Source organism: Fukomys damarensis, unplaced genomic scaffold (assembly GCF_012274545.1).
Source record: "Fukomys damarensis isolate Sample0158 unplaced genomic scaffold, DMR_v1.0_HiC HiC_scaffold_23, whole genome shotgun sequence".
In the NCBI taxonomy this organism is placed as follows: Eukaryota; Metazoa; Chordata; class Mammalia; order Rodentia; family Bathyergidae; genus Fukomys; species Fukomys damarensis.
In genome coordinates, this window is record NW_022900935.1 from 9,815,396 (window position 1) to 9,836,932 (window position 21,537).

General features: G+C 51.2%; 1 protein-coding gene across 1 annotated transcript in view; it reads left to right on the top strand.

The window, feature by feature from the left end:
• Nucleotides 1–790: 790 nt before the first annotated feature.
• Nucleotides 791–21,537, top strand: part of Asap3 (ArfGAP with SH3 domain, ankyrin repeat and PH domain 3) — a 27,992-nt gene continuing 7,245 nt past the window's right edge. Inside the window, 13 exon segments of the mRNA XM_033767240.1 lie at nucleotides 791–850; nucleotides 10,856–10,928; nucleotides 11,026–11,171; nucleotides 12,524–12,598; nucleotides 13,622–13,671; nucleotides 17,037–17,148; nucleotides 17,373–17,458; nucleotides 17,850–17,925; nucleotides 18,074–18,160; nucleotides 18,272–18,381; nucleotides 20,077–20,146; nucleotides 20,402–20,489; nucleotides 21,402–21,450. Of these exon segments, the coding sequence (XP_033623131.1) occupies nucleotides 791–850; nucleotides 10,856–10,928; nucleotides 11,026–11,171; nucleotides 12,524–12,598; nucleotides 13,622–13,671; nucleotides 17,037–17,148; nucleotides 17,373–17,458; nucleotides 17,850–17,925; nucleotides 18,074–18,160; nucleotides 18,272–18,381; nucleotides 20,077–20,146; nucleotides 20,402–20,489; nucleotides 21,402–21,450 (1,082 nt within the window).

Sequence of the window (21,537 nt, forward strand, 5' to 3'; positions counted from 1 at the left end):
AGGCTGGTGTGCAAGGTGTTAGCAATGGATGGCAAATCCCAGGGCCAGGGAGGGTCCCATCGTGACCAACAAGGGAGCCCCAGTGGTGGCAGGCACCAGACCCTGGGCTGCTCTGTCCTAGCAGGCAGTCTCCTCCAGAGCCGGGTGGAATTCAGGGCTTGCAGCCAGGGGTCTGGCAGGAATCTTCGGGAATCTTCGGCCATCAGCCCATCGGAGTTCTTGCTCTCTTAGCTCATCACTGCCGAGTGGTCTCCTGAGGAAAATCCCAGCCAGGAAACTTGGGGTTTGCAGAGGCCTCAGCGTAATTGAGGGCGCCGCTCCCTTCCTGCCACCCCTCCTACTCTCTGCTGCCCACCCCCTGCCAGGGTCGGCAGTGGGGCTGAGCCGGCGAGGCTGGACAGGTGCCCAGGCTGGGACTGTCTGCAGAGGCCCCACCGAGGGGCGCATGGCCCGGCATGGGGGCGCCAGCAGTGCAGGAAGGAAAACAGCCAGAGGCTGAGGGATCCTGAAATAATAAATGTCAGAGCTGGTAGGAGCCTTCCCTGTTACCGCCCAGCCTCTTCATCCAAGGAGTAATTTAGAAGTCGGGGGCCCAGGGAGGAAAGGAGACAGGCAAGGCCACACTTGGGGCTGGGGCAGAGCTGGGTGGCCCCAGTCCTGGCTCCCACATCTTGCAGTGCAGCAGCCACTTAGGGGCTGTGATAGGCAGGCAGGGCCAGGGCCCACCTTTGGGTGGAGAGGCAGAGGGGCAGCTGGGAATGCTCAGGCGCTGGGTGTGGGGATTCTCCAGATGCAAACCATCTGCACACTCTGCTCCTGCTGGTGGCCAGGGCTGCAGCAGCCTTGCAAGGTATTGTAAACCCCATGTCTGAGTCCCCAAGCTTCCACTTGGAGTGGGATTTACAGCTCATGTCTGTCCGCTCGAAATTGTTCAGGTGGGGCAACAGGTGCAGGAGGAAGGAGTTTGGCAGAAACAGGCTGGAAGTTCAGCACCCTATCCACACCACCTCCCACTCCAGGGCCCCTGGTCTCAGAGCCTTGTGCTGTGTGTGTTGGGAGGCCTTTCCCTGTAGATGTTTCTACACCACCTCTGAAGATACCCCCACTGGCCCCTCCTTAGAAAAGATGGCTGGGGCTCTGCGGGGTGGGTTTGCTGTGGCGTGGTAATAAGAGAAGGCTCTGGGGAAGGCTCAGGCCCCTTTACTTCTTGGAGCTTCCCACTGGCCTTGGGCCGATGGCCCAGCCTCAACTTCCTCCCTGGGAAGTGGGAGGATAATGACCATCTCGCAGGGCTGCTGGGAGGAACAGTGAGGCCCAAACAGAAAACACCCGCCCGGAGCAAGCACTCCCTCAGTGGGGCAGTGGGTGAGGTGAGTGTAGACCTTTCTCCAAAGCCTCCTGTTGGATGATCTGCTGCTCCAAGCCAGGGCCAGGCTCTGTGCCCCATCACTCTGTCCTGCCCCAGGGACAAGGCTGCACACCCGTGTCCTGGCTGGACATGGATCTGCAGCTGAGCCTGAGTGGAACTTGCCACCCCAGGAATTTGACAAGTCACCCCTCTCCTGCAGGGCCCTTCAGGAGCACCCACCACCTGTAGGGTAAAACTTCAAGGTTGGTTACAAGCTCAGCCCCTGGGGCCTGGCTGCCTGGGCTTGAGTTTAGGTTCCACCACTAACTGGTTGTGTGAGCTTGGGCACATGCTGTAACTTCCCTGGGCCTCAATTTCCTCATCTGAAAGGATGCTCTGAAATTATATTAAGTGGGTCAGGTGCTGGTGTGCAGCGGTGAGGCTGGAGCCCCAGCTTTCGCTATTATTAGCGTGTTCTCCCCACTGGTCAATCCGGGCCTCACACTTCGACACCAGTCCTGAGAGTGTCTGCTCCACAGGCCCTTGGCTGTAGGGTAGATGTGCTGAGGGCTCCTGCGCTGTGGACTTTGCCTCTGCTCCCCTACATCATCTTCCCCTTTGCTGCTTTGCTTGACTGAGGGGAGGGTGCTTCCCCCTGCTCCAGGTTGGCCACAGCCTCCTTGGCCCTCAGCAGACACCTCATCGGTGTCCATCTACCCCACTGGCTGTGTGTTCATCCGCTGTTCCCAGCACCTGCTCAGGCCTGAGGGACTTTACCCCAAGGCCTTCCTCTTCCCACCAGGGTGAAGAGGGGCAGGTGGGCACATCTGGGATCGCACAGCTAGTCAGGGGCCCTCAGTCACCTGAGGGAGTAGACAGAGCTGAGATTGCTCCAGAGTTGAGATGCTAGCTAGCGGACTTCTCTGGCCCGCTACCGCTCATTTCCCTTGAGAGCTGCCTGCCTTCCCTTGGGTCCACTGGTGAGTGAGGGAAAGCAGAGTTAGAGCATGGCATAGAAAGGACAGCTCACAGTGGCACGGGCCACAAAAATTGCATTCATTCATTCATTCTTCATCCGTCGAGACAAGGTCTCACTAGTTCAGGCTGGCCTCGAACTTGAGTGATCCTCCTGCCTTAGCCTCCCAAGTGCTGGAATCACAGGTGTGTGCTGCCACACCTGCCAACACTCCCAGTGTTCTGACTCGCTTTTCAGTGGGGGTGGCCAGAGCAGCAGTGACTGTCACTCTCATTGTGCAGGTGGAAGCCCACAGCTCAGAGAAGGTGGGAACTTGCTCAGGGTCATGGTGCTGATGAAAAGTTAGGCCAGAGAACTCAGTCTGCTCGCTCTATATCCTGCTTGCTCTTTTTTCCTTTCCTTTCTCCCTCCTGGCCTCCCTCCCTCCATTCTTTCCTCCCATCCTTCTCTCCTTCCTTCCATCCTATTTTCCTTCCTTCCTTCCTCCCTCCTTCATTCCATCTCCCCACTCCCCTGTCTCTTCAGACTGAGGATTGAACTCATCAGGACCTTCCACTTGCTGCACAAGCAGCTCTACCACTGAGCTGCACCCCCAGCACCCCCCTTTTAAAATACAGACTCTCGCTGTGTTACCCAGGCTATCTTTGAACTTTTAATTCTCCTGCCTCAGCCTCCCAAGTAGCTGGGATTATAGGCTCTGTAGTTCAGCCATGGCATTTGGCAGCTGTGTGAGCCAGAAGGTCCTTTTGGGCAGATGTCACCTTACCCCCTTCTTGCCTCCTCTTGTCCTTGCCCTTGTCCTATGCCCTTAGGCCAGACTGTCCCAGACCCCACTGTCCCATCCTGTTGTTCTTGTTGAATGCCATGTCCATTTGTCATTGGAAAGGGACTGGCCCATGGTATAGTGCTAAAGTGGCAAAACGAGTTTCGGGTAACTTAGTGCTGAAGTTCCCAGCTTTTCTAAATACAAGAACCCTTTGTCTTCTTTTATTAATTTATATTGTAGAAATTTTCAAACATACATAAGGGTAGAATCACCCATCTTCAACAATTATCAATATTTTGCCCGTCTTATTTTTTCTTTTCTTTCTTTCTTTCTTTTTTTTTTTTTTTTTTTTTTTTTTTTTTTTTTTTTTTTTTTTTTTTTTTGGTACCGGGGATCGAACTTGGGTCCTTGTGCTTTCAAGGCAGGTGGTGGAACCACTGAGCTAAATCCCTGGTCCTCATCTTATTTTTTCATCTCCTAGCCCAGACTTTTTTCCTCTTACGGAGAACTTGGGATAGTCACAGAATGGAACAGGATGGTGAATGTCACTTACCCATCGCCCAGTCCTGCCTGGCCCTCAGTCCACCAGCTTTCCTGATTCTCATCTTATTTTGAAACAAATCCCAAATAGATTTCATCATTCAGTAGTTCAGTGTGTATTTCTAAATAGTAAGGACTTCTTTTTTTTTTTTGGTACTGGGTATCAAACTCACAACCTTGTGCTTGTGAGGCAGGTACAGTGCCACTGAAATAAATCCCCAGCCCAGGACTTCTTTTTTGGTACAAATATTATACTATTATTATGGTCCCTAAAACAGTAACAAAGATCCCTAAATCATCAGTTAACAAATTTTCAATTGTCTTACAATTTTCCTTTTTACAGATTTTTTAAAAATCAGGACTCAAGATTCACGCATTGTCATTTGTTGATATGTCATATAAGTCCCTTAGGATTCTCCCCTCTAGGGCTGGTGGTGCAGCTCAGCACAAGTGGTAAATCACTCACCTAGCATGTGGGCCCTAGGTTCCATCCCCATCAGTACACGGAAGGAAGGAAGGTAGGACAGAAGTTTGTACTGGGGGTTACGCCCAGGGGCCTTCACACTGAGCTGTATATCCCCCCACCCCTCTGTACCAGAAATTGAACTCAGGGCCTCATGCTTGCCAGGCAGGCACTGAGCCACTGAGCTACATTCCCAGCACATATTTTTATTTTATTTATATATTTTGGTACCGGAAATTGAACTTGGCTTCATACTTGCCAGGCAGGAGCTGCACCACTGAGCTACATCCCATTTTTTGATGGACGTGGTGGTCATGGGAAGTATGAAAGTGGTACCTATGCCCTGTATGAAAATGGTCCAAAGGAATGAATGTCTAATAGTGAAATTTAATCTGCATGTCCCAAGGCCTTAGTAGTACTGACAGCTCTGCCCACTTGTTGGGTTGCCATGGTAACCACAGCTGGCACTGAGAAGCCACAGGAATGAAGAATGGGTCCTATTGATGCATTTTGAGTCAGGACAGGGTGGGGGGTGCAGAAGGCCCTTCTAGGCAGGGCAGCTGGGCAGGGCTGAGGGCTGCCATTTGTGGTCTTTTGCCTACAGAGGCTGCAAATCTGAGAGCCAGAGCATGGTGTGTGTGTGTGTGTGTGTGTGTGTGTGTGTGTGTGTGTGTGTGTTGGAGCAGGATGAGGGGCACAAAGGATAGTGCCAGCCACTGGAATTTAGGCTTCATCCTGGCTGTCAGGCTAGGCTGCCTGAAGGACCACAATAGACCTCTGAGTTCAGAGGTACCCCAGTCTGGATTTCACCCATCTGTGCCTAGTGCCTGCCCAGGCTCCTGAATGGAGCCACCGACTCAGCTTTGAAGGAAATGTTAGTGACCTCAGTTCCAATCCAAAAGAAGCTCCTGAGTCATTCTCTACCTGAAGCCCTTGAATAGTTTGGTGGGGAGTTCATTCTTCCCTTGGGAACATCTCTCTGTGAGCTGAATTCTGTTTGTCTTCCTAATTTCTATCTCTGAGTTCTGGAATCCTCTCCACGGCTAAGCTGAGCTGCGTGTTTCCATGTCAGTAGGAACTTGGGAGGTGTTGTAGCCAGGCTCCCCTCTGCTGTCAGCCTTGTCTCCTCTGGACGGGTCTCCATCTGTCCTTCCCTTCTCCCTCTCCTAATTCCAGGGGACAGCGAGGGATACGATGGACTGGTGAATAGGCCTTTAGCTTCAGAGCCAGAACCATTTGTAGGGTCAAAGCCAGGCCCCTAAGCTTTGTCAGGTAGCTGTGGGCAGGACGTGGGCCCCAGGTTTGGCCATTCGTGTGTTAGTCACAGCCCTGCCACTATTCATCGTGGTGTGACCTGGACATCTTCCTTCTGGCAGCTTTACACAAAGGGGGCCTGTAACATCTTGGCCTTGAGAACTGCCCTGTGGCAAGGGCTCTGCTGTGGTCCTTCTGTGCCTGTTATCCTCGTATCTTAAAGAGGATGATTGGGAGTGGGGGGTGCTTAATTAATCCAAGGACAGTCGAGAAATTTCTAAACCAAATTCACTTTTGAAATAGGTAAGCTTTTTAGCTATCAAATAATTGTATTTTAAGCACTTTACCTGTGTGAATTCCTTTAGTCTCCCCACTAACCTTATGTGGTAGGAACTGTTATCATCCCCATTCCATGAAAGGGGAAACTGAGATATAGAAAAGTCGTGTGACGAGGGCATGGTGGAGCTGGGAATTCCAACCTAGGCGGTTTGGGGCTAGTAGACACTTCTGTCCATGATGGTGTACTGCGTCTCCGAAGGATGGATTGAGACAATGACACCCAAACTTTCGTGTGCACTGTGGTCAGCTAGAGGTTTCTTTTTTTTTTGCTTGTTTGTTTTGTTTTGTTTTTTTGAGACAGGGTTTCACTATGTAGTTGAGACCGCCCTGGAACTCACTATGTAGCCCAGGCTGGTCTTGTACTCACAGCGATCCTCCTGCCTCAGCCTCCCGAGTGCTGGGATTACAGGTGTGTGCCACCACGCCCGGCAGCTAGAGGCTTGTTAAACCAAGGGATGCTGGGTCTTGCCCTTTGCACTTCTGACAAGTTCCCTGCTGATGCTGTTGGGTCAGGGAACCCATTTGGAGAACCACTGACTGCCAGGGATTAGATGGGCCTAGCTGGACCCAGAGGCTGTTTTCTTCCCCACCCTGTGTTAGATCTCCTTGCCCCTCTTCCTCATTGCTGGGACAAAATACCCAATACCCACAATTTAAGAGGAGAGGTTTATTTTGGTTCATGTTTTTAGTCCATCCTTGGCTGGCTCTGAGGCTGAAACAGAATGGCAGAGGAGCATAGCAGAGGAAAAGGCGCTCAAGCCATGGTGGCCAGGAAACCGACGGACTAGAGAGGAGTCGGGAAGGGAGATGCACCCTTCCAGGTCACACACCTGTGACCTCCATTGGGCCCTATATCCTAACAGCAAATCAGCTGTCTGACCCCGAGATTCATTCATCTTCTAAAAGCCAAGCCTGTGCCCACATGAGACTTGGGGGATGTTCTGGATCCAACATGTAACAGCCCTGACCTATGCCAGCTCAGGCACAGGACAAGGCTGATCCAAATGGGGGACTAAACCAGCCACGGAGAGACTCGGACTCGGTTTTCAGATGCCCAGTCCTGCTGTGTGCTGCTTCCTTTCCAGCCTCAGGAGCCTCAGGAGATTCTGCGAGTTAACAGAGAATGCATTTCTCCCTGTATTATCTTCTCTTTTTTTTTACTCTGTTTTAAAAAAGAAGAGACTTGAGGAACTAGCTGGGCTAGTGTTACGCAGGGTTGTAGTCTGGAGGGATGGGGCAGGGGCTGAGTCTCAGCTCCTGACTGAGCCGTCATCACAGAGTCCTGGAGCCCTCTCTGCCTTTCCTCAGATGCCTTGCCTTCCCAGCCCCCATCTGAAATCCCCCATAAGCTCGACTTCCTTAGCCTAAATATTTGAGCCCTGTCATATAACGGGGTTGATGTTGCCGATCACTTCTCCCTCTGTGGGAATGATTTGCAGTTATTTCCCTGAGAAAGGAAATCTCCTTGAATCTGTGTGTTTGTGAGCTTTTTGAAGGTGGGTGCCGTGTCCTCTGTGTCCCCAGCGTCAGGCCCGGTTGAAAGAGGACCGGGAACGCCAGCTGGAATGAACACACGGATGCGTGAACTGGGTTCTCCCCTTGCCGCCCTCCCAGAGCAAGCCTGTCTCCTCTGGCTGCTGCTTTTGTGCCATGTTCCCCGCAGGCCTCACAGCACAGGCTCCTTTCTTTGCTGTCCATCTCGACCCTACTGTCAGATGCAGGGAAGCTTGCCCAGCTTCCCACATTGCACTGTCTACGTGGTCTTTTTCCTCAGACGCTGCTGCTCCTCACCACTGAGATTGTCTTCTTTTTATTAGTATATTTGCAGTACGTGATGATTATATTATTCCTGGGGAGTTGATACGTGGCCATAACACTTCTTCATTGTTTTATTCATCCTCTTTCCCTCCCTTTACTACCCCCGTCCTTCATCCCTTGGTCCCCTTTTTTCTTACAAAAAAATCTATCTCTTTGTTTCCTATTATCTTTTCGTTTGCTCTTCATTTATATTTTGGATTTCTCATATAAGAGAAACCATCTAATATTTAATCTTGTGTGTCTGATTTAAGTTTTTCCTTCTTTATGGCATAGTTGTACTCCATTATGTACAAATACCACATTTTCTTTATCCATTCATCTGTTGATGGGCATATAGGCTGCTTCCAAGAGCTAGCTGATAGGAGTTGTGCTCCTATAAACATGGGTATATATGTATCATGGTAATATAATGTCTTTAACTCTTTCGAGAAGACACCTAAAGAAACATAGCTAGGTCAAATGGAATTTCTAGTTTTACTTTTATGAGGAATTTCCATATTGATTTGTTTGTACTAGTTTCCATTCCCAACAACAATGTAGAAATGTTCCTTTTCCCCCAAAGCCTTGTCAGCATTTATTATCATTATTATTATTGTTAGTAGTAGTAGTAGTAGTAGTAGTAGTACCAGTACCGGCAATCGAACTCGGGACCTCGTGCTTGTGAGGCAGGGAGCAGTACCATTTGAGCTAAATCCCCAGCCCTGCCAGCATTTATTATTTGATTTCTCGATGATGGCTATTCTTTCTGGAATAAGATGGAGTCTCGGTGTTGTTTTCATTTACATTCCTCTAATGGCCAGAGATGTATTTTATGGGCCATTTATACATCTTCTCTGAAGTGTCTATTCATTTCAGTGCTCCGTTTTTTGACTGGACCTTTTAATTGGAGAGAGTCTAATTTTTCTTTTTTTGGTTCTTTATAAATTCTAGATGTCAGTCCTCTGTCCATGTAATAGCTCACAAAATTTTTTCCCATTCTGGAGGTTATCTTTTACTGTTGGTTGTTTCCTTTGCTGTGCAGAAACAAATTTGATATGATTCCATTTGTTGATTCTTGGTACTTTTTCTTGTGCAGTTGGAGTTCTGTTCAGAGAGTCCTTGCCTATGCCTATGTTTTTAAGACTTGTATCTGTTTTGTCTTCTAGCAGATGGGATTGTGTCTTTTTTTACACAGAGTATGAACACCTAGCAGGCACTCAGATTCAGTGAATGTAGAAAGAATGAATGAATAGGGGCCAGGGATTTAACTCCGCGGTGCCCTGCCTGCCTCACAAGCACGAAGTCCTGAGTTTGATCCCTAGTGGGTAGGTGGGGTTTGTGGCTTCTAAAAGAATGAATGAATAGCTTTGTGAGCTTGATTGCTAAAAGCAGTAGGGACAGGAATGGTAGCTTGCTGGGAAGCTGTTTCCTGATTTTTGTCTGACAAGGGCATGGGGAACAGTTAGTGGGTGATTAAGGTGAAATGCCTGCCTGTACCAGTTAAAGCTCGCTTGGTCACAAGTGATGGAATACTCAGGAAGCAGATAAGAGATACTTGTTTTTCTTTCATGTAGAAGTCCTCAGATAAATAGTTCAGGACTAACAGATTGAGTCCTCACTCACCAGGGACAAGTCTTACATTTTGTTACTCTACCATCCACAACAGCTTCTACCTTATGGTCTGGGATGGCTACCTGAGCTCAAAGCATCTCTAATGTGTTGTAGGCCAGGCATTGAGGCTCACACCTGTAATCCCAGCCACTTAGGAAGCTGAGGCAAGAGGATCATAAATGTGAGAGTAACCTGGGTGACTTAGCAAGACTGTGTCTCAAAATAAAAAAGTGAAAAGGTCTGGGATATAACTCAGTGGTAGAGTGCATGTATAGCATACAAGGGCCCTATGTTCAGTCCCTGGCAACACACACACGTATACATACACACATACTCAAATACATCCTAGCCAGAAGACAGGAAGAAATTCCTTTTTTACAAGTGTGGTGGTGCACACTTGTAATCCCGGCTACTCAGGAGACTAGGGTAGGAGGATTGCAAGTTTAAAACCAGCCTGGGCAACTTAGAAAAAATCCAAAGTTTAAAAAGTAAACTCTTTGTTTGTTTGTTTGTTTGTTTTTGTACCAAGGATTGAACTCAGGACCTTGCACTTTCAAGGCAGGTGCGGTGCCACTGAGCTAAATCCCCGGCCCCTGCGTAAACATTTCTTGAGCACCTTCTATGTGTCAGGCCCCACATGTACCTTATGGGGATTTTTCTGAATCTCTTTAGAAATTGTACCTTCACCTTGCACTGCCTTTCAGAGTGAAATCCTAACTCCTTAATCACCTTGTAGTGTTCTGAGTTACAAGGTGAGGATGAAGGGATTTGGTGAGCATGTTTCTCTAGCTCCGTCTTTGGGAATCACAGAGATGCCCATGTTCCCTCTTCTTGCCTTTGCCTCTTCAGTGGGAAACATTTAGTTCTTTGGTCTACTCAAATGCCCTCTCATCAATTCCTGATTCCTTGACTTTGTTTCTTCGGCTGTAGGATAGTCCCCTGGTCCTGTATCTGAAAGTCTCTGGAATTGATAGCCAGGCAGGAGCATGTAGGAAAAGAGCCTGGAATCTGACAGGCCTCCCTGGCGGCGGCGGAAGCCGACGGTGATGACGATCATAGACACAGTCCCCGGGGACACCCTGTGCCCAGCATCAGCTTAAGCCTTCACATGCATCATCTCTGAGAATCCACACAAGCACCTGCGGAGCGGGGCTGCCTGGGCTGCTGTACCCATGTCTTCTGACCTTTCCGCCTGTCTGTGCCCTGGGCCTGGGTATCTACTGTACCCCCAACTGGTGGGAGTGGGGTGCCCCCACCACAGACCCAAGTACCCAACGTCTCCAGGGTGCCCAGCCTTATTCTTTGTCCTCACATGGCTCTTTAGTGAGCCCTAGTGTCCCCCCACCTGTGTCTTGTGAACAAGGGGCATCCGTGTTCCCTCCTGTGGTCTTTCACCATACCTTTTGTGCACTTTTGTCAGATCAGGGATCCTTTCAGCAGCTTTGTGAGCCCATTGTATGAGCCCCTTTTTGCAGAGAAGATGCTTAAAGCTCAGAGAAGTGAACATCTTTGTCTAGTCTGAACAGGATCACACGCCTTTGAATCAGACGTTTACATGTTAGGCATTGGCGGTGGGGAGAAAGTCCATGATCTCCTTGGTCTCTGGCTTCTATGTAGTCCAGTGGAAGAGTGGGGTATAGAATAGAGGAGGAGTGGAGTTCAGAGGACGCCGGATTTTATGTGTATCTGGAGAGTGGGATAACAGAGTCAGGGGGTCTCTACAGCTCAGGATTCTGATCCTCTGTCCACACTCACTTCCAGGTCCTAGAAGGAGACCAGGCCATCCTACAGAGAATCAAGAAGGCAGTGCGGGCAATCCACAGCTCTGGCCTCGGTGAGTGAGTTTGCTTGGTGCCCTGGGCCCAGTCTGCTGGGCAGCTGCACCCCTGCCCAGCCTGGAATAGACACTGAGCCCCCTCCCACCTGTGCAGGCCATGTGGACAATGAGGAGCAGTACCGAGAGGCTGTGGAGTCCTTGGGCAACAGTCACCTGTCCCAGAACAGCCACGAGCTGTCCACGGGCTTCCTGAACTTGGCTGTGTTCACTCGTGAGGTCGCCGCGCTCTTCAAGAACTTGGTAAGGCCACTACCCCTGCCCCTTCCTCACCAGCCCTCAGGCCAGGCTCACAGTAAATCCAGTGGTCTTTAGGACTTGACCAGGAAAGAGTTAATTTGTCCCTTCTTTGGGTTTGCCCTTGACCTCTGACCCATGACCTGGGGGCTCTTTCCAGCTTTGACTCATCTTTTGCATTCTCCTGCTTTTTCTCTGACTTCTTGCTTAACTCTTCTCTCTTTATTTTCCTTTCTTCATCCTGGAGCAGAGGGGATCTCACCATTTCCTCTCCTCACCCCTGTGTCCTCTGCTTACCTAATGGCATCTACTTCACCCTCAAATCCTACAACTGTCCCCAACGACATAAGTCTGTCAGCCCCACACATGGCCTGGTGGCCTCTGCTACCCTCCTGATGGCTTCCTGAGTGACTTGTCTCCCTGGTGCTTCGATTCCCCACCTTGGGCCTGCCCCACGATACCAGCTTCTTCCATAGACAGGCCCAGTTCTCAGGACTTTCCATATACAAACTGACTTCATCCTGGCACATGGCTCTGGGGCTGGTGCTCCTGCTGTCTGCATTTCACAGCCTAGGAATCTGGAACACAGGCAGTATTGTACCCGAGGCCCTCTGCTGAATTTTAACCCGGGCTGTCTGGCTATAGCGTCTGGGTGCCACCTGGCTGTGCTGCCTCCCAGAAAAGTCTCACCTGCCCACTCGGCTGTGTGACACTGGACTGGCCATTTACTGCAGTCCTGCTCAGGGTCCTTCCTGGCTTGCAGGGGCTGCATCACCTCAGAGAGACAGTGTGCTTGGTGGTAAAGCACTGCCTGTGGACCCAGCACTGGCCTGGAGTCCCTGCTCTGCTGCTCTGAAGGTCACACCACCCACTTTGCCTGAACCCCAGGTCTCTGTCATCTGTAAGACTAGGGTGACGTGGTATCCTCCTCAAAGTAGTCATGAGGAGGAAGCCAGTTCAGGGACCACTCTGGGCAGGCACTCAGTAACTGGTGACTAACATGGCGTCAGCTGAACCTGTGTCCTCCTCTGCCTTCAGCCATCCTCTCCCTGTTTCAGGGACTCTAGTGTGTTCTAAGGGTCTGCTGTCTGGTGGGCATTGTCCTGGCAGCCAGTTAAGGAGCAGAGGGGAGACCAACTGAGGGACTAGGGACAAGGGCTGTTCTGGAGTCATGAGGTGATGCCAGGGCTGCCGTCCCGCCACCCCGTCATTCCCCCTCCATCATCGCCTTGTGTCTCTTTCTCTCCCTGCTCCCTGCACCCTCATGGTGCCTCTTTGCCTTTCGGTGCTTCACTGTGCTCTGAGATCCTTGGGGCTGAACAGTCACCCAAGGCTGGGGTGGGGTCTGCTTTTTCTAGGTTCAGAACCTGAACAACATTGTCTCTTTCCCGCTGGACAGTCTGATGAAGGGGCAGCTGAGGGACGGGCGACAGGTGAGTCTCTTCAGGAAGAAGGGCGGAGGCCGAGAAGGGGTGACACGGGGGAGGAAGGGTTAGGCTGAGGGCGAGGCCAAGTGAGGGGCCGTCACAGAGGGAGTGCTGACCAGTGGCCTCTCTACTGCTGTCCTTGGGGACTGGAGGACCCTGCTGTCCTACTGCTCACTGCCTGTGAGTTGGGTCTGCAGGTGCTCTGGTCCCCATCTGCAGGCCCCAGGAGAAAGGTGAGCCAGTTGTAGTTTCCATAATAGTGGGTTGAGGAGCCAGGGTGGGAATCTGGCTGCTCTCTGCACCTGGCAGCCCCAATCAAGTCAGAGTGGAGCTCAGAGAAAGTGACAGATTTATCTCCCTGGGCACTGTGCCCCAGGTGGCCCAGGGGAGGAGCTGTCCTCCCTCCGAAGGTTCCCTCCCCTTCCTAGGCTGCACACCAGCCTGGGAACCACTGGAACCAGACAGGCAGCTTTTTCTCTGTGGAAGCCAGAAGGGTGTGAGCACCCCAGGCCAGGGATCAGCCAAGTCTCACTGGCTTGCTATGCAACCTTGGGGAGACTCCTCAGCCTCTCTCTACATAAGGTTTCTTGACCTAAACCATTCCTAGTGAGAGGGTGATCAGTACCAGGCAAGTAAAAATAGTGGGATGAAGTTAGGAAAGGAGTTTGTCCTTCATCTTCCCATCCTCATCCTCGGGGTCCATCTCTATTTCTGAGTGACAAGACTCAGGGCAAAACCCAGAGATCTTCTCACCCCAGGCCAGGGTCCACAAACCTGACTGATTCTAGGGAATCTTGGAAAGGATGAGGTGGAGGTGGGAGAAGGGGCTAAACCCTGGGAAATGGGGTTGGTTGGGGGAGGTAGGGTTTCAGTGTGGGCGGCTGTGGGGCAGCGACTGGCTGGAGAACAGCTCTGAGCAGTTAGTAGGGGGGAACAGAGGGGCAGGGTCCACCTGAAGGTAGCAGAGTGTCCTGATTATTCCAGAGTGCCAGCTTCCCTTTAGGCACGTTATTCTCTTTTAAATGACAGGACTCCAGAAAGCAGCTAGAGAAAGCGTGGAAGGACTACGAAGCCAAAGTGTAAGTGCGGCCCGGAGGTTTGTCCAGGAGGGAGGCATCTGTGCCGTAGCAGGAGGCGGACGTGGGGACTGTCCTATGTGCTGCCAGGACATGACAGCCACAGCGCATGGGCCTCATGCTCACAGGAGGCACAGGTGGGGCTCTCTGCACCCAGGTCTGGCCGTAATCTGGGGTCTGGGCCCTGAGGTCGCCAGAAGGAAGCTGTGGTGGTGCCTACGGTGACCCACTTCACACGAGTGAAGCCACCACCTGAGCCCACACAGCTAGGCGGAGGCAGGGCTGCGGTTCATATCCCCGACTTGTTTTTCAAAACAAGGTGGAATCCATGAACATTTAGTTGACGTAGAAGAAAAGGAGTTTGTGTCCTACTCCAGCTTCCTGTGTGGACCACTCCACACTCCAGATCTCCTACTAGCCATTGAGGACATCATGGAGACAGAAGGACCCTTGAGCACCCAGTGCCCAGCTCTTCTCACTTAGAAACTCTTCCTCAGGCTCTGTCTTCTAAGCACCCTGTTCAGGGCCCAGCCCTTCGCCAGGACCCCATCAGGCCTGTACCTCTCACATTGCCATTTATTGTTTTTTTTTAATATACTTTTTTTTGAGACAGGGACTCACTATGTAGCCCAGGCTGGCCTCAAACTCACAGTGATCCTCCTGCCTCAGTCTCCAGAGTGCTGGAATTACAGGCATGCACCACCACACCTGGCAATCTTTTAAATTTAGTTTTCACCAGTAGGGTGCAGTGGTATATGCCTCTAATCCCAGCACTTGAAGACTGAGGCAGGAGGACTGTGAGTTCCACATCAATATGGACTACATAGCCTGGACTTCATGGTGAGACCCTATCTCAAAAATAAATAGAAAGGACAAGACACCATTTAGTTGATGGGAAAAGGACCTACAACTAAATGGTATCTTGTTGGCTATACTGACAGGTCCTGGATTAGGACCCAGTTCTTTCCTGCCACAGAGTAACACAGTTTGAGCAGCATCCTGACATAGGTGACTGTGCATTCCTTTTCATGGGGTCTCCAGGTATGGCCCACATGCTAATGAGCTGCAAGCTGTGGTGTGATTCTACCGTTATTACCAAAGCAGCCTGCACAGCAGCACAAAGTGTTAGGGCCCAAGGTGTTAGTGGCAGCTGTCAGATAACTTCAGAGCCTCACCTCCAGCCACTCAGGTACTAAGAGGGTCCCCTCTCCGTGCAGGGCTGCTGAGAAATGTGGCCAGGCTTTGTGCAGAGAACAGGGTTATCTGTGCTGTTCCAGGTATAGGTCTGTTTCCTGTCTGTAAAACAGGCCTAATAAGCCGGGGATTTAGCTCAATGGCACCACAAGGTCCTGAGTTTGATCCGCTGTACCAATCCCCCACAAAACTGTGCGGGTTCAGTGTGGAGGTAAAATCAGCACAGCCCATGTAACACACCCAGTGCTGTAGATCTCTCTGAGCTGGAGCTGGGACCCAGTAACACGGTGGGCCCGAGAGGCAGAAGCCCAGGCACTGGCCCCTAGCATTTCCACTCACCAGATGGTGATCGTGAGCAAGTCATTTCCTTCTCTGGGATTCAGCTTTATCATCTGGAAGATGGTCCTCGGCTGTGACTGATGAAAGACACAGCGTGACTATTGTCATCAGATGGTGGGATCCAGGCAGGGCAGGAGAGGTGGAACCCATCTGAGAACAGTGTTGGTTCCCAGAGCTTCCCCTAAGGTGCTATGTCACACAGAGCTGAGTTCAAATCCTGACTCCATACTTCTCAGCTGTGTGACTTGAACTAGTGATGACTTACTTCATCCCATGACGTACTTCAGCCCATAACTTCCTCAGTTGGGAAAAGGAACGAGAGTAGTAGCCACATGTCTTCTGTGTGCTAAGTCTTTTGTGCCCTGTATCTCATTTGAGTAGAGATAAGGATCCCCGTTTTGCAGATGAGGAAACAGGCTCAGAGAGTGGACAGTAATGTAGACAGAGATGCAGCCAGTAAACAGGAGAGAGAGCCATATTGATCCCATCCTGTTGTTCCTGCTCAGGGCTGCAGCTCCTTTGGGAGCAAAACTGTTAAGCAAGGTGTTTCCTTTCCATGGGATTCGTGGTTCCATGTGCCCAGCCTGAGGTGTGGAAAAACTCTCCTGGCTGCCTGTGAGTGGCCTGAGGTCCGTGAGATTTCCGAGAATCACTTACACACTGACCCACCCATCCCCACAAGGGAAAACAGCCAGCCCTTGAGATCTGTGGGGGAAAGAGCCAGATTCCTTTTAACTACAAGGATGGAAAGCATTTTCTTACTCCACCTAAAAAGAAAAGAACAGCTAGGTGTGGTGGGCACATTTGTATTCCCAGGACTTGGGAGGCTGAGGCAGGAGGGTTAGTTTGAATTTGAGGCCAAAGTAGGCTACATAGTAAGTTCAAGCCAGCCTGAACTATGCAGCAAGACTGATATTTTTCTCTGCCTCTCCCTCTTCCTTTCCCTCCCTCTCCCTCTCCTCACCATCTCTTCCTCTTTCCCTCTCCCCCCGACAAAAGTTTGACCCCAGCCTGGGCAACATAGCATGACCCTTTTCTCAAAATAAAATAAGTGCTCGGGGTGTAATTCAGTGCCTAGGCCCTGGTACCAATCCCAGTACTAACAAACAGACATAAAGGTTTGTTTTTCGTGGTGCTGCGGATCAAACCTAAGGCTTGTGATGCTAGGTAAATGTGCTACTACTGGACTATACCCCCAGCCCCGAACAAAGGTTTTATAAGCTTAGATGGGAAACTCCACAGGCTCAGAAGGATGAAAGCACTCTGTAGTCCTCTAACCTACACAACCCTAAATCCCTTGCATCTAATCAGAATTAGTCACACAAGTCCCACTTGGCCCTTATCGGAGCCTGATGTGTCCTACTGTCAAACCCTTCCCATTGTTCTGGGACTAAAGACTAAAGAGCTTCATGTTGTTGGAGCCAGGCCTAGAGGGGTCTGGCCCCTGGTGCCCCAGCCAGCATCCCCTCCCTCGCCCTGTCGCTGTCTGCATGGTCCCTGTTCCCCTCCACCTTGGGCTGATGCAGGCCTCCTCTTCCTGCCCCACTAGGGCCCCCTCCAGGCTAGCTCTTCCGGCTTCTCCAGTCCACACGGATAGCACAGCCCAGATGAGACTGGGTCCCATTTTACTCTCCTGTCACTCTCTGTCTTGTGACTTAATTCATATTTCTCCCCACCACTCTCTGGACACCCTGAGTCTGCCCTGGCAAGGAGAAGGGGCTTGTGTATTGCGTGGTCTCCACGCTGTACAGCCTTCTCCAAGAGGAGGACGGAAAGGTGGTGGATGGGAGAGGGCTGGGGGGAGCTTCTTAGACCTCGCCTCCCTTGCCACGCAGGGCCAGGCTGGAGAAGGAGCGGGAACGGGCCAGGGTGACAGGAGGACTCCCTGGGGAGGCGGCCCAGGACACACAGCGGGAGCGACGCATCTTCCAGCTGCACATGTGTGAGGTAAGGTGTCCTGTGTGCTGATGGGGGCTGGGTGTATCATCCTGTCGGCCTTTCCTGAGTCCCCAGGGCCCAGGCACAGGCTCAGCTCAGGTCCTGGCCCCATGGCCTGTGAGATGTCACCAAGGATCAGTCACAGCCAAGAAAATTAACCAAAGGTGGAGATGGCCTTGTGCTCAGAAGCCAGCTGTCTTTTGCATCACATGTCCTACCCCGCCCTCCTTTAGTACCTGCTCAAAGCTGGGGAGAGTCAGATGAAGCAAGGTCCCGACTTCCTCCAGAGCCTCATCAAGTTCTTCCATGCACAGCACAAGTAGGTGTCTCCTCATCCCTCCTTGCACCCTTAGGGTAGCAGAACAGGGCAACTCTCCAGGGGCTGGCAGAGCCCCAACACTGTTACAATTTGTCTCTGCCAAGTGCCCATATGTCAAGCGCTACAAACTTTATATGCATGATTTCCCTCTGTCCCCCAATTCTCTGTGGCAGATAACATTTATCCCCACTTTACAGACGAGAAAACTGAGGCCCATTTACCAAGCTTGCACAGCTAGTAAGTGGGATCTGAACCCGGACACTCTTGTCTCTGAGTGCCCATCAGAGCATGTGCTCCAGGGTGCCCTGTGGTCCTTAGAGCTTCTCCTACACTTGCGGCTTTATCTTTATTTCCCTCTCTGGATCCTCCTTTGGTCTCTGATCCCTTTTAGCTTTTTCCAAGATGGCTGGAAGGCAGCTCAGAGCCTGTCTCCTTTCATCGAGAAGCTGGCAGCCTCAGTCCACACAGTAAGTCGGGACTTGCCCTTGGGCACGTGGTCAGGACCCTATCCTTAGGGAAGATCTGTGGCTGTGGGCGAGCCCTCCTGCCCATGGAGTCAGGCAGTGCCCTGGCACATCTGCTGGCTGGCCACGGGGTCCCGTCCTCTGTCTGTAGCTGCGTCAAGCCCAGGAAGAGGAGCTACAGAAGCTGACCCAGCTCCGGGACTCCCTGCGAGGGTCGCTGCAGCTCGAAAGCAGAGAGGTGAGGCCTGAATCTTCCTTAGGCCACCTGGAGAAGGGAGAAGGGAGAAGGGAGGCCCCCAGCACAGGCTCTCCCTCCCAGCCCCAGCCTCCTTTGCATGTCTGAGGACAGGAGCACCTGAGGCGGAAGAACTCTGGGGGTGGCTACAGCATCCACCAGCACCAAGGCAACAAGCAGTTTGGGACAGAGAAAGTGGGCTTTCTGTACAAGAAAAGTGATGGGTGAGTAACTGAAAACTTGGTCAACTTGCCCAAAGCACACAGCTAGAAAATGAGAGGGTCAGGGAAGCTGCCCAGAGGGACCGTTTTTATCCTTTGTGTAGACCCTTCAAAGTTCCAGGTCCCTCTACTCTGGCAGTGCAGAATCATCCAAGGACACCCGGGCATGTGAACTTCTGGTAAAGGTTACCAGTTGTTCTTCAAGTATAGCAGCAGCTAAGAGTTACTGAGCATATACTACACCCTGACCCTCAGCAGCCATGTATATGGAATCCACCTTAAAATGAATAGTCAGAGGCATGTGGCTCCCTGGTGGGGAAAAAAAAAGGGAAATCTGGGGCCAGGATTTAGCTCAGTGGTGCCACCACCTGCTTTGCAAGTGCAAGGTCCTGAATTAAATCCCTGGTACCAAAAAAAAGAAAAAAAGAAAAAAGAAATCTGAAAAAGGCTGTTAGCTCTTCAAAGCTGTGATCAAATACATGAGAAAAACAACTGAAAGAAAGATTTATTTAGGATTCCACAAGTTTCAGGCCATAGTCTACTGGTTCCGTGCCTGTGGACCTGAGGTAAGGCAGAAAACACAGGAAGGGCAGAGTGGAGCAAAGCCGCTCACCTCAAGGAAGCCAGGAAGTGGAAGGGGAAAGGGACCAGGGATCAGGGACAAAAGAGTTCCCAAGGCTACACCCCCATGATCCTCTCCCTTCAACTAGGCCCCATCTCCTAAATTTCCATTATCTCCCCATAATGCCACCAGATTGTGATCTTAGCGGTGGATCCATGCCGTGAAGCTATCAAGCCCTGTGTCCCAGGCACCACCCTCAAGCCCCACTTCTTCTCACATGAGACTTTCAGAGAAGGTTTTAGATCTAAACTGTAACAGGCCTGTGTGAGATATATTCATGTTTGCACTTACTGTCAGTGTTTTAGAGAGAAGGACTTTGAAGCGGAAGATGAATGTTCAACTCTTTATTTATTGTATTACTGGAGATTGAACCCAGGGCCTTCATGCTGAGCTATATCCCCACACCGGTATTTTGTTTTTCTTTTTATAGTACCAGAAATCGAACTCAGGGTCTCATGCTTCCCAGGCAGGTGCTGCATTGCTGAGCTACATCCCCAGCCTCCCAGATTTTTTATTTTTAATTTTTGAGATGTCATCTCAGTCCCTAAATTATCTGCATGGGGCTCAAACTTTCAGTCCTCCTGCCTCAGTGTCCCAGAGTGCTAGGATTACAGGCGGGTACCACCACACCCAGTTGAATATTTAACTCTTATGAGAGAAGTGTTAAGCAGCATTGATTCATGGATTTGCTTCTTATTTTGGGGGTCTCAGTATTTATCTTGCTTTGTTTAATTGTAATTTCCCTGTTGTGGTTAAGAGCCTATTCTTCCTCACACACTAGGATCTCCCTGATGTTGGGAGCTGAATCTCCTCCCTCACATATCACATCATCCCCTTTGGAATAAGGGTTCCCAGGGAGTGAGGATTGTTTCTTCTTCACACTGTGAACTTCCTGAGGGAAGGACCATGTCTCTGTCAGAAAGGGCCCTGAGAGTGAGGGGGGCTTAGGGACTGGGGAGGGAAGAGGTGAAGAGTTGTGACCAGAGGTTACAGAAGTGGGGGCCAGGACTCTGTTCTCTATGGGAGAGTTAGGGGTGAGCTCTAGGTCACTGAATTTCCATCTCTCCGGGCCTTAGGATTCGAAGAGTCTGGCAGAAAAGGAAGTGTGGGGTCAAGTATGGCTGCCTGACCATCTCACACAGCACGGTGAGGCCTCTCATCTGAGCAGACAGATGTCAAGCCCTGCCTCCAAGACTGTCCACCAAACTTGGATCCAGGGCACTGGAGACCCTTGGGGGAGGAAGGGTGGGATCCAGAGCCCCCAATCCTTGAGGTGCTGGAATACAGCAATATAAACTGGAACAGGATTATTAACCCATTTGACATATTGGGAAATGGAGGCCTGGGGTATTCAGGAGGTCCAAAGGTAATATGCATACCCCCCACCCCAAATTCCCCCAGATAAATCGGCCCCCAGTGAAGCTGACCCTGTTTACATGCCAAGTGAGGCCAAACCCAGAGGAGAAGAAATGCTTCGACCTGGTGACCCGTGAGTGGTTCCTGCCCAGCCCCCACAGCTGCCCAGGGTTTCCCCAAGAGCACTGTCCACTCCCCAGAGGCTGCAGTTAGGGGTCTGATTCCAGTTCCACCTAGTATCATAGCTGCAACCACAGGCCTGTGACTCTGCAGGGCCTGGGCACGTTTTAAAGGCTCTACCTCCCTTCACAATAAACATTAGGGTTAGGTTATTATATAAAGTGTATTTCAGTGGTTTGGGGTAATCTGGCTTTTACATTATTATTCCTTTAAAGTCTTCACTTATCCTCTGGAGCCTTTGGTGCCAGGCTTTCTGTGAGGCTGAGTAAAGACCTAGATCTCACCCTTCGGGAGCCTCTCTCCTTCAGGGGTGTGAGGAAGGGACCCGGGTCTATCAAGTGCAGTGTCCAGAAGAGGTACAAAGAGCCCCATGGAAAGCCTGCCGTGCTGTGGGGAGTCAGGAAGAGCTGCTTGGAGAAGTTCAGCTTGGAAGGACCCAAGAATGTAGATGGGGCGCAGGTCAGGAGACAGGTTGGCATGATGACAGGCATGGGAGCCGGCAAGTGTGTCCTGCCAGTTTGGGCAGAGTGGAAGTTTCACGTGGGAGTAGAGGGAAGTCAAGTCTCTTGAGGGTCTGACTGAACCTTACCCCGCTAGCGGTAGAGTCCTGAGGTCCTGGAGCACTGTGATGAGAGACCCAGCATGATGGGAGTCAGTTCAGGCTCTGCCCAGGCGGACGTGAGAAGCAGGAGAGCAGGAGGCTAAGGGACCTGTGGGGCTGTGACAGCAGGTTCAGAGGTTGCCCTGCGCACACACACTCTCCAGTGCTGTGCCCTGACCTGGGGACAGGGACAGAAGCCCTTCTGACGTAGCAGTTTAAAGTCTGTGGGATTTCTGTAGCCTGATGCCCTCTTCTCTCCTGCAGACAACAGGACATACCACTTCCAGGCAGAGGACGAGCACGAGTGTGAGGCGTGAGTGCCCCACGGCGCCGGCGGGTAGGGCCAGGAGCCTGTCCATGCCCAGCCAAGACCTTCTCCCGCCTCTGTCTGCACAGGTGG